Source organism: Arvicanthis niloticus, chromosome 30, assembly GCF_011762505.2.
Source record: "Arvicanthis niloticus isolate mArvNil1 chromosome 30, mArvNil1.pat.X, whole genome shotgun sequence".
Lineage (NCBI taxonomy): Eukaryota > Metazoa > Chordata > Mammalia > Rodentia > Muridae > Arvicanthis > Arvicanthis niloticus.
In genome coordinates, this window is record NC_133438.1 from 12,916,025 (window position 1) to 12,928,839 (window position 12,815).

Here is a 12,815-nt window from a genome sequence, read left to right on the forward strand (position 1 = left end):
GCTCCCGCCTCTCGCCCGGGGGCACCAGCCGCAGCCTGCGGACGCGGCCACCTCTCGGTGACGCCACAGGCCCGGCGACCCTCGGGATCGCCGGCCGCGCGCCCCGCCACTGGTCCCGGACCGGGATGGCGCGGGGCTGACGGTCTCCTCCCCCTCCTGGGACCTCCTCCGCCCCACCCGGGGCTCGCGGGACCGCGGCACCGCCCCGACCTGCATGCGGGCCAGGCCCCCGCAGCCTGAGGCCCTCGGCTTCCCCAAAGCGGTTCCCGGCTTCGCCGGAGGAGGACCAAGACGACGAGGTGGAGGAGGAGGAGCCGGCTGCCGGCGCGCTGCGGCCCGGGAGCCCGGGCTCCCCGGAGGGCGTTTGGGGAGTCCCGGCCCCGGAGGAGGGACCCGGAAGCAGAAGCGCCGCGGCGAGGGGAGCCGAGCCGCTTGCCCGCTCTGCCCGGCGCCGGCTGGGGGTCCCGGCGGCTGGATGGGCGGCGGCGGCGCGGGCCGCGGGCGGCGATGGGCGAGGAGCAGAGCACGGTGAGCGGCAGCGGCGGGCCCCGGGAGGCGCGGGCCCCTGGCGGAGGCTCGGCGGGCCAGCCCGAGTCCCCCAGGCCGCGAGGGGACCGCGCCAGGGCGGCCGGGCGGCGCGCCGCCGCCGCCTCCTCCTCCTCTCGGCCGAACGGCGGCAGAGCCCGGGGCTGCGTGGACGCGAGCGCCCAGGATCCTGCGAGCAACCGGGCCCCGGCCGGGCAGCCCGCGCGCCGGCCGCTCACCGGGCCCCTGAACCCCCAGAGTCTGGATCTGCAGCTGGAGCGCGAGACGGAGGGAGCGGGGCCACGGGAGGCGCCCCCGGGCCAGCAGCCTCCCGACGGGTTGCTCCTAGACGTGCTGGCCCAGCGACACCCGCCCCCCGCCAAGCCGCAAGTCTTCTGCTCCGTGTACTGCGTGGAGAGCGACCTGCCCGAGGCTCCTTCCGCCGAGTCCCCGTCGCCGCCAGAGTCCCGATCTCAAGCACCGCCGGGGCCGATTCCCGCCAGCCCGCCGCCCTCCTTCCCCAGCTCCCCGCTGTCGCTCCCGGCTGACCCCCTCTCCCCCGACGGCGGCAGCATCGAGCTGGAGTTCTACCTGGCTCCGGAACCCTTCTCTGTGCCTGGCCTATTAGGAGCTCCACCTTACTCTGGCCTGGGCGGGGTAGGGGACCCCTATGCGCCCCTCATGGTGCTGATGTGCCGGGTGTGCCTGGAAGACAAGCCCATCAAGCCCCTGCCCTGCTGCAAGAAGGCGGTGTGCGAGGAATGTCTCAAAATCTACCTGAGCTCTCAGGTAACTCCCCACTACTCTCTGCCCACCCTCAGCCCTGATCGCCATGGCAAAGCATTAAGCTTCCTAGAAAGGGAAGAGGTGGCCGGGTCTCCTTACCTAGGGTCTCCAGCAATTGCTAGCGTCCTAGTTACTGAGTGTGTTTCACCCATACTGGTTTGTTAGCTGGTTAACTCTCCTCTGGGATTGAGGTTTTGGTTAACTGCGGGAGGAATGGAGTGGATTGCCCTCTGATTATTTTGTCTGTGGATTGCATGCAAAAACTTGTTCCGAGGAGAGCAGAAAGACTGCTTCACAGGCCTGGCATCCCAGAAACTAACAGACAGTGAGCATAAAATAAATATTTGTGGAGCTGGTGAAGAGAAGGTTTGGAATTAGTATGTCGGGGCTATGACAACCTGCGTTTTAAATTCGTTGCCTTAGTATAGCCAGCGAAATGTAAACAAAACGACTCTCGCCTACTCTTCCACACTGAAGTTAAAATATTTTTCTCCACTGAAAATTTAAGCCAGAACAGTATTTTTATTTCCTCAAGAGAGAAACAAAATGGAAAAAGGCAAACAAAGCAGAGAGACCAGAGGTTTAACCAAACAGGCAGCCACCGAACTTCCCCCCCCCTCCCCCCCTCCTCTGAAGGACTTGTTGGTTTTTTTCTTGGAAAGCTTGAGAAACATAGCAGCCCTCCTTCACGGTTTTCAGTCTGTGGTGTTTCTGCCAGCGTTTTGCACAATCCTCCATGCCCTCTGATCCCATGTCTGATTGTCCTAGGCCTATTCATCTTTCAAAACCTTGTCTGTTCAGGTGCCAGCTTTTCTGTGACGCCACTTTACTTCAGACTCCAGGCTCCTGCTCAGATATTTTTAAAATGCGTCTTCCAATCTTTCCTGCACTGAAATTGTTCCCTTCGTACCCGTTTGTCTCGATAGAGTGTCTGGACACCGATTTATAGTCAGAATTGGGTAGTTTCAGATGATAGCATTCGTCTGTATTGGCTGAAGGCCATTGAACAGGGCTCTGAACAGTGTGGTTCCTGTGTACTTTGTGGGCAGCTCCATTGCTGGAGTCTGGTCTGAAAGGGTGTAGTGTGCCCAGCTAGAGAGCAAAGGCAAACTTCCACAGAATGGAATGTTACACTAGCAGGAGCCTGGCCCAAGTGGCTGAGATTATCCACATGCCCCTGAGAGACGGTGGTGTCTGCTTTAGGATTTCTCCACCAATGGAGACTAAAACAGGAATGTCTGCTGCCTGTTTGTAGTTGTTTTTATGACGTCACCCTTGTATGGATAATGCTGCCGTCCATGTACACAGCCTTGTGCTGGGATCCAGACATTCCCAAGATACGGACGGGCCTTGCTCCATCCAGAGAAGTCACGGTGAGAGCTAATGCATTCAAATATATAGTACAGAGTAACATCTAATGAAATGTAAACACCAATACCGAGGAGTCCTTAGCATTTATTTATTTAGTCATTCATTCATTCATTCATTCATTCACAGACAGGAGGTTGCTGTGGGGCCCAGAGTGGCCTTTTAGCTGGCTGAGTACCCCAGATTGGCCTTGAACCTTTGAGCTACTGCCTCTACTTCCTGAGTTCTGGGATTAACTGTGGCCCTACTATGCCCAACTCCAGTCTTTAACTACTAAGTGCAAACACCAGCTGGCTTTATGTTCAAGGTTGGTATTCCTGGTGGGTTGATACCCTGCCTAACAGTTTGATTTTTAAACAATAGGCCCTTTCTCCGTAGCAGTTTTCTTTTTGTCAGCATAAATTGGTTTTAGGAAGTTGGTGTTTTGCGTTGCAATGACAAGGGGAAGAAGGAGCAGGTTGAATGTGAAGTCCTCATAGCACAAACTGACAACAGACTCCTTTGAAGTGACAGCGCTGTCTGAACTGTGTCTGCAATCTATGACATCAGGTGTTCCTGACTTCCCAAAGCAACTGGCAGGAATCTCAGCTGCAACAATAAGTCCAGAATGGCAGGCACACTTCCACCTCGGCACTCTACTTGTTCTCTGTATCTAGGTATCTGCCTTCCTGTCCATTGGCTTGCTCCATCTACCACCCCACCTTTATGTCTGTATCCACAGACCATCCTTGTAGTCTTCACCGAGTGTCTTTGTAGGTGTGCATGTGCACCTGTGTGTGCATGGATTTTGCACATTTGTGCACTTGCACAGAAACCAGAGGGGGATGTCTTGCTCTAGCTCTGTCTTCCTTTGGAGACAGTCTCTTACTGAACCTGAAGCACAGTGTTTCACATAGGCTGTCTGGATGAGTTCCTGGAGTCTACCTGTCTCTGCTCCCCAATGTTGGGGATGCAGGCGTGCTCACATTTTATGTGGATGCTGGACATTTGAACTCAGGTCCTCAAGACTTGAGCAGCAGATTCTTACCAACTGAGCCATCTCCCCAGTCTTTGTGACCACCGTTTAAAGGTTGCACCTTATCCCACACTCCCTGTGTCTCTTCCTGGGTTTTAGCTTTTCTCCATAGCACTAATCTATCTTGTACCTAAGTAGATAGCTTCTGCGAAGACAGGAGTTTCTGTTTGATTTTTGAAATTTCTGCCTATTTACACAGATATTTGCTCAATAGTTACTGAATTTGTAAAGAACCTAAGGTCACCCCAAAGAGCTTAGGTGCTAAATTTTGCTCTGAATGTCTTTGTATTTAAGATAAAAGACAAACACTTAAGGCAGATAAATGAAATAGGCTACATTTACTCTTAGATCTAAAAGAGTTTAAGTGAACTTTTATCTTATACGAACTTAAGTCTTTTTTCATTGGGTAAAATATAGGATCACAGTTGTAATATTTCTGATATGATTCTGAAGTTTTAAGATCTTGTCATCTGTATATTCAGAGGTCTGTGTTTTATGGTCATCTATGCCTGAATCTTCTCATCAGTGAAATTTAACTGTAGACAGTGATCTGTGGAGAATTCACCGGTGCCTGAGTGAAACTGTGTCTTAATTTGCGTTTGTAGCCTTACTGGACCAGGGCGAGAGACATTGCAGCCAGACCTGATAGTACAGATCTGTAATCCCAGCTGCTTGGGAGATTGAGACACAGAGATCACAAGTTCAAGACTTGCCTGGGCAACTTTGTGAGCTTCCCTGAGCAATGTAGTGAGACCCTGTCTCTAATTTCAAAGAAGGGTGTGTGTGTTTGTGTGTGTGTGTGTGTGTGTGTGTAGTGTGTTGGGGGTAGGGAGTGGCAGGAGGTTGGAATTATGTATAGCTCAGTGAGGGAGTGCTTACTTAGCTTGTGTGTGACTTTACGTTTGATTCACAATGCCAAAACCAAACCAAAACAACAACAGCAACAAAAATTAGGCAGGGGAAATGTTGCATGTTTTATTTTTCTCATCTGGTTTTGTCCTCTTAAGACCTTTGTGGAGGAAAGGATGTATTTAAAGACCTATTAGTGATACTTTTGTATCTGAGTTTGTGCCACATGCTTAGTGCATTATTTAACAACATTTAAGAAGGTAAAGCAAATCAGTATTAAACATTTTATACAAACATTAAAAATGCATATTAATTGCGAGTTGGAATCATGCCTGGTTAAGTGGACTCTTCTGAGAAACACTGTTCTTTGAAAGAAGACAGGAATTTGGGACTTAGAAATGCTTTCAGACTTGGAGCAGCAGAGATTCAGTGACTGAAGTTGTAGCCAATGGTGATGAGTCGGTATCAGCAGTATTTCAGAACAAGCCACAGCAATTAGACAATGAAGTATCTCAGTGCTATGATAGGGTAGGGTAAATCTTCTTGGTGGAATGACTTTATAGTGCATTAGGTTCCATGTACCTTCTGATTAAACTGTAGATTAGAATGTCATTCACTGCACTGACTGATTTAGATGTCATGGTGCACCAAGACAGAAATTGGACCTCACCTTGGGTTATATTGCTCGGGCATATGCATGTTTTGTACATACATTTTTAGAAGTGTGTTTCCCAGTGTCATACGTGGGTGGCTAACACAGTCCCCAGGACGCCAGCAATGTCTCCCGGTTTTCCACGTTCTCCCAAGTTTCCATCTTCTCAGCTTGTTTAGCCTTAGCTACATTCTTCTAGGAAGAAAGATAATCTCTTGCCATCTTGGTTTTGCAGAAACCATCCACAAATAATCTTTCCTTCACGACTGTGATTTAGACAGAGCAATAGCTTGAAAATATGAAATATTAACATTTAGTACCTAGGACAACCCAAAGAAAGAGCTGAGCCTGCCCACAGACTAGCTCAGCCGTTGTGGCCTTTTGCACGCTGCTCAGAAGAGCAGGAGACTGGTAGATGAATGACTTGGAATGTGGACACCTGTCCAGTGGTATTAATAGCAACAAGGAACATATTTCTTCTACACAGTGTGTGGAAAACAGCTGCTACATGGTAATGCCCGAGCATGACTGCTACTGTAGTCATCAGAGAAAAGTGACCTAGGGCCAAAGGGAAAAGTATCACATTAGTAAATACAAGTCGTCAAGTCTTCATAGGTAAAGGAGTTTAACTTTAATTCTTTTCCTTAAAGCAGGTAAATATCTCTATCTTATTGAACATGGAGTTTGAATATCATTGTGTTCACGTAGGTAAAGGTACAGATCCTACCAGGCCAGATGTTTTGGTAAGCCTGAAAGTGGGAACAATAATGTGAGCATGAACTCTATTTCTGGAGTCACTTTACAGATTTCCAAAGTGAGAATTAAGGCTCCTGTATGCATCTCTCTGTGTGTGTATGTACACGTGGGCATGTGTGTATGGTCCGTTCATATTTAGGGGGATGTGGTAACATTTGCACACCTTTCTGACTTGTGCCCTTACTTCCTCTTCTCTTTCTGCACTATTTCTCTTTACCCATTGTTTCTGTTTTTCTTTTTGAAGTCTTTTTATCTGGCACTTAATTTCTTCAAGGCAATCTTCCATCAAGAGCTGAGCTCTGGAGCCAGCAGACCTCGGTTCTCCTGCCCTGTGGCTATGCCCCTTCTTTTGCAGCTGGCTGGAAGAGAGGCTCTGTAGAGCAGTCCTATGCTGTGCTCCCCTGTTAAAGATCTCAGGTAACAATGCAAGTACTACTGACCTTCTGTATCAACTGACACAGATGTTATTTTCGTTATTTATTTATTTACTTATTTATTTCGTTATTATTTATTCTGAGACAGGGTTTCTCAGGTTTGTCAGGATAGCCTTGGCTGTCCTGGAACTCACTCTGTAGACCATGCTGGCCTCAAACTTGGAGAGCTCTGCCTCCCTCTGCCTTCCAAGTGCTAAGATTAAAAGCATGTGCGACTGCCACCTGGCTAGATGTGATTTTTCTTCTCCTTCTAGAGTGGATGGAGCTCATTGTTTAGACCTGAAACACTCCTGAGTCCGCAGGTGCTAGAAGAAAAGTATTCTAGTAGAGACTGAGTCCTCAGCATTTTATTAAGAATCTGTGATAGCCAATGAAGACAGGCAGCTGGCAGTCGTTTCTCACAGTCATCCTATTTGCTGTTTTTGCATTACTCTGTAGACATGTTAAGTGGTCTCAAGAAATGGTCTTACAACCTTGTATTTTTGTTTTCAGTTAAAAGCTCCTTTTAAAGTGATTAGGTACTTGTTCCTCCTTATTCTCTGGTAGCTTCTTTTAAGACCATTGTAGGAACCAACTAACCTTTTGTTAATGTTTTATGGTTTCTGTTACTATGTTTAATCCAAAATAATAAATCTGTATATACTTGTTCATGTGTATATGCTTATTTATATAGTATACACACACACACACAAGCATACACAAACATGTATGTTTCAGAATATATTGCATTTGTTGGAAATAGAATATTTGTAAGCAACCTCTTTATTTAAAATATTTACTCCACTAACAAGAGGAAACAAGATTTTTGCTAATTTTGCTTTGATTCATTCATGACAGTTTCCTTCATGTTTAAAGAAAGAACTTTTTTTTTTTTTCTTTTGTGCCGTTGATTGAACCAGGGCTCTAATATGCTCGTCATGTGATTGGCCACAAAGCTTCACTCTCAAACCCTAAAGTGAAAACAAATGTTTATTTTGTTCACACTTATTTTGTTAGAAGGATTTTACATGCTAAACTAAAATGAAACTTCTCAAATTGGGTTCTATCATAAAATGACAACTCACTGTCTATTGACTGTAATGTTCAATATCTCCCATTCTCTATAACTTCCAACCATCTGATTTACATCGTCTCTGTTGGTATAATTGTGTTTGAGATGTGTGTACCTATTCACAATGACTGAGACCAACCATCCATTCGAATCTAATCTCTAATCATTCTCACCTGTAGTTTATCATTTCTTGTTAGTACCCTCTGTGTTACAGGCACTATTGTCTGCTCTCCAGGTAAAAGGAAAGAAGATCACAAACTCTCTGGTTTAGGGAAATTATATGCCAGGCTATGAAGAAGATAATATGTGAAGTATTTACTGTATTAGAGTCAATGAGGGCTACGGAAAAAAGGAAACAAGGAATATTTGGTAAATACCAAAGAGGGGGTTGTTACCCAGGTCACCATTTGGGGGGTGTTGTTGTAACTGTTTTCTTTCACAAAGTCCCTTTCCAGTTAAGGCCTTCGTAAGACAGCAGTTGAACAGACCATATGCACATCAGGAAATGGCAATAGAGGTGTGTCAGGAATGGTAAGGAGGCCCATGTGGTTGATACATGGCAGGATTGGTGAGAGTGGTAAGATGACAGAAGGCAGAGCTTTAAGGCCCTAGGCAAGCTTGCCTTTCATCTGCATCCGATGGAAGCCATAAGGAACCACTGAACAGAAGTGCAGCCAGGTATGTGTTTCTTTGAAGGGACTTAGAGTCCCTCGAGAAAGTGTTGTAAAGATCAAGTACAAGTAAAAGGATCAGTTTGAAGATGATGGTGTTATTTCAACGGGAAAAGGATAGTTTAGACTAAAGTGAGAGACATGTATGGTTTGAACTGTTTCGATTCTGAATATACTTTACTGATATAGCTGACAATTCACTGGATTTACCGATTGCATGTGACGTGAGAGTAAAAGAATTAAGGATGACTCAAGATTTGAGTCAGAACATTTAGAAAAACAGGTTTGCTGTTCAGCAAGATGAAGAAGCATGGCAGGAGGGCGAGGTTTGGGAAAAGGAAGAATTAGAGAGGCTAAGTGTAAATGCTGTTGAGACGTTCATGAAGGACTGTTACAGGTGGTCAGCGTCTGGCACCACAGGAGAGGTCTGAGAAGATATAAATCGGGCTATTGATAATACATAGATAATATTTAATATCCGAAGCCTGGATGGGGTCACCGTGAGAGGGCTAACAGATAGAGAAAGAAGCCGAGCATTGTCTCTGGTCCTATTGATTTGCACAGATGCGGAGTGTGGGTCCCAGGAAAGATCCAGAATTTAGGAGGGAGAAGCCAGTTTGTCCAGAACAGAGATGAATAAAGATGCCTTGAAAAGGAAAGGAGGGCTGGGAGCGTGGACCAGGGGTGCAGTGCTTGCTGGACAGGCATGAGGACCTGAGTTTGGAGCCCAGCTCCAAAAAAAAAAAAAAAAAAGAAAAAAACATGAAAGCTGGGTACTGTGGCACACGTCTATAACCACAGTGCCAGGAAGGCAGAGATAGGTAGCTTCCTGATTTATTGAGAGATCCTGTAAAACAAACAAACAAATCAGGGTGGAAGGTACTTGATAGTTTCCACACTAGTTTATACAGGCAGGTCCATGTGTGCATACCTCCCATGCGCGCGCGCGCGCACACACACACACACACACACACACACACACATACACACACACATACACATAATATAAGAAAGAAGGAGTAATCTTCTGTCTCATGCATCTGAGTCCCAGCAGACCGATTACTGAAAGTGAGCATCATCTTTCCCAACAAGGAGACGGTTGTTTAACGTGAGCAGATCTTTTTACATCGTTGGCCTTCAGATTTCAGTAGGTCTGAGTGAACAGGGACAGCGTATTTCATTTCAAGGTGTAGGCAGTAGGACAGTGGTCCTCAACCTGCCTGATGCTGCGACCCTTTAATACAGTTCCTCATGTTGCGATGACCCCCAGTCATGCAATTATTTTGTTGCTCCTTCATAACTGTAATCTTGCTACTGTTATGAATCGGAATGTCAATGTCTGATGTGCAAAATATCTGATATTCGACCCCTGTGAAAGGGTTGTTCAACCCCCACCCCAGGTTGATAGTGGCTGTAGTAGGACGTTCTATGAGAACCCCGAAGATAAGAGATAGTCAGTAACATTCTCAAAGTCACCAAGTTAGCAAATGTTGAAGTGGGATTTAAGTTCAGATCTGTTTGGTTCTAGAGCCGGCAGCCCTTTTATAGCCTTTATATTTATTTGTTAACTAATCAAAAAGGTGATGTTGACCAAAGGCCTGGGCAAAGCTGGGGGCATAATACTGTAAATAATTTTCATTTTCTCTGAGAGGGATGAGAGATACAGAGTGAGGAATTGTGAGGTAGATGCATCCCTTTGGAAGAATTTACTCTCTGTGTTGAGAGCACACTGTGGGAATAGCAGATTGGATGAGGAAGGGAGTATTCCAGAGAGGGAATGTTTATATCATGCAAAATCCAATTCTCCCAATTTGGGGTGGTGGGCTGTGAGAGGCAGCTGGGTACCCAGTCGAGCGCAGGCCTTGAATCCCGGAGACCCTAAAGGGACGGTAGGTGGTTGGCCTTCCTCCTGGGCCCTGGTTCCTTTCACTTAGTGTCAACCATCCATAGCACCCCCCCAGCCCCCCAAAGAAAGGTTTGTGGCCTTCAGTCACACAGCACAGGTAGCACAGGTAGAGGGCGTGACTACAGGCTGCAGAGCCTCCAGAGATCTCCATATTAATGAGTTACCTAAAGGCCAGAGGCCTAGCCAATTAAGCATTCCTTCCCAGACCCCCCTCCCACTTGCAAAAGGTATTTAACCTCAGAACCTCTGCCCTGAGAACATGGGGTATAGCTTCATCCATTTTCTGCCATGACAATAAACGTTTTAAGATCATGGACTTCCTCTTGTCTTTGGGGCCCACCGTGGGGAACAGTGGAGAAGGTCTTCAACTAACAAGCCACCTACGGTCCAGCCATGGAGCCCACAATTCAAGCAAACAACTGCTGGAGCCCATCTTCTCCCCACCCCCACCCCTTTAGGCTGCAGGCCAGTCCAGCCCGGAAGCCCCCGGTCTCAACCCTTCCACGGTCTTTCAGTAGCATCTGGGAGCCCAAGGACCAATTACCATCTACCATCTTGCCCAGGATTCCTCTACCCAAGAGCTCCGGCCCCCACAGGACCTCAGACTGGGATCTCCCCACACCTGGGCTGGAGCTCTGTGGCTTCCTATAGCCTGGGGTCCACTGGGTGGGCGTGGAGTGAACTCAGTCGAATTCCCATGCTTCTGTCCCCTGTGTCGATGTTCCAACTGCCTGGGTGGCAGACGTGGGGGGGACCCACGCCACTGAGCTACAGCCGGACATCCTAAGTGAAAACAGAAAAGAAACATAGTTACACAGTTTAAGAAAGTGGGAGCTTCCCACGGGACTTAGTAGGGAAGGTACTCTGAGTATCCAGTGGGAGCTCAGTTTAGACAAGGGACTTGATTTACAGCTTACTTTTGCTGACTGCGCTCTCATTCTCTTCCTTTGGGTCATTACTCTTTATTTAAGCTTGCTCTTTACCATCTCTTAATGATGGTGTCCAGATGGCCTCAAGCCTTTCTGAGGTGTTTGCTGTTATTTACTCATTCACTCCTGGGGTTCAGGGGTCCTCCGTGTGCTATCCAAAGCCCTTGCTCTTCTTGTCTTGACTATAAGGCTCTATCCTTTGACCACTTCTAGCAGGATGCTCCACCCATACTCACCTGTACACAGTTCATCTTACATTTTCAAAATGGATTCCTGCTTCTGTTCTCTGCCTTCCTAGAACCTGTTTTCTGCTTCACCCAGTTCAGAAACTTGGTGGGTGTCTGCCAGAGTTCTTCTTTCTACCCCTGATGCAGATCTTTCAGCCCCATGTCCTAAGGTGGTTTCTGTTCTATGACTTTTATCATTTCTGCTGCCATTTCCTGTGCTCCTGCCCTCCACTCTCCCTATCTTCTTTAACATTTTTATCGTTATGTGTATTTGTGTGTATGTGTGTGTGTGTGTGCACATGAGCCTGCATGTGAGTGTATGTCACACACACACGCGCACACACACACACATATATATACATATATATACATACATATATACATACACACACACACACACACACACACACACACACACACACATATATATATATATATGCAGGTGTTTATGAGGGGCAGAAAAGGGTATGTATCCCCTGGAACTGGAGTTACAGTTGTGAGCCTTGGGTCGTCTGAAAGAACATGGGAACACTCTTAACCATGGAGCTGTCTCTTCAGTGACTCCCTGGATTCTGGTGACTTCATTTCTGTGCTCTAATCTTATCGCCAATCTCTCTCCCAACACCAAAGTCAGAGGGTTCTTTAAAAAGGCATGGCCGTTCTTGGCTTTCTCCTTTTTAGTTGGCCACCGGTAGCCTCTTGCTTTTCCAGTAGAGCGTGAGCTTTGTGTGTACACGTCCCCAAGTGATCTAACTCCTGTGCTTTCCAAGCTTTGTCCTCAAGTAGCCCCAAGCCTGGAGCCATGTTAAACTTTTTGTTCTTGAGTCTTTGCCTTTGGTGGCATGGGGTCTGTCTGAAGAGAGAGCCTTCGCTCTTTCCTTGCTGTCCGTCTCTCTGCTTCTTCCGTTTCTCATTCTTCTAGTCTCTGGTTAGATATTATTCTGTGGTAATTGTTTTTTGACATATGGATTAGCATTCAACTCTTTGTTTATGGATATACAACAATGTAAGAATCTTTCTGGAAGATTCTACTTATTTTGTTGTATCTAAGTTGCCCCTTTCCTGCTCTGTTTCCATTAGACAATAAATAAATAAATAAATAAATAAATAAATAAATAAATAAATAACTAGCTAGCTTAGTTCTGTTTTGTTGAGGCTCTTCCATAGCACCTTGCTGGACAAGCATGAGGGCCCGAGTTTGGATCCCCAGCACCCAGGTAAAAAGCTAGGTGTGACAGCATGCAGGAAACCCAGCTTAGGTGCAACTAGGAACCCCCTACCCCAAACATGCACACATGTGATTCACACATGTACAGTATATGTATACACAAACTAATTTTCTTCTGTGTGTTATAGGCATGGAAATAGTGCCTGCAAAGTGGGTTTCTTTATTTCCTTATAGTTAATACATTTATGATGGTGTTGTCAATGTACATGACATTGTATTAGATAATGCTGTAGTTTAGATAGTGAATGTCTTCCTAAGGGACTAGACGTTGGAGCCTTGCTCTTCTGCTTGTACTGTATCCTGAACTGATAACATTCTTAGGTGGTAGGGACTAGCATAAGGAAGTTGAAACATTGTGGACAGGGTTTGGAAGAGATATTGGGACCTGGCCTTCTCTCTGTTTTCTACTTTCTGGAGC

General features: G+C 46.7%; 1 protein-coding gene across 1 annotated transcript in view; it reads left to right on the top strand.

The window, feature by feature from the left end:
* Nucleotides 1-375: 375 nt before the first annotated feature.
* Rnf217 (ring finger protein 217) overlaps nt 376-12,815 on the top strand; it is a 116,691-nt gene continuing 104,251 nt past the window's right edge. The window contains exon 1 of the mRNA XM_076927920.1: nt 376-1,314. Within this exon, the coding sequence (XP_076784035.1) occupies nt 508-1,314 (807 nt within the window). The 5' untranslated portion in view covers nt 376-507. The remainder of the gene's footprint in view (nt 1,315-12,815) is intronic.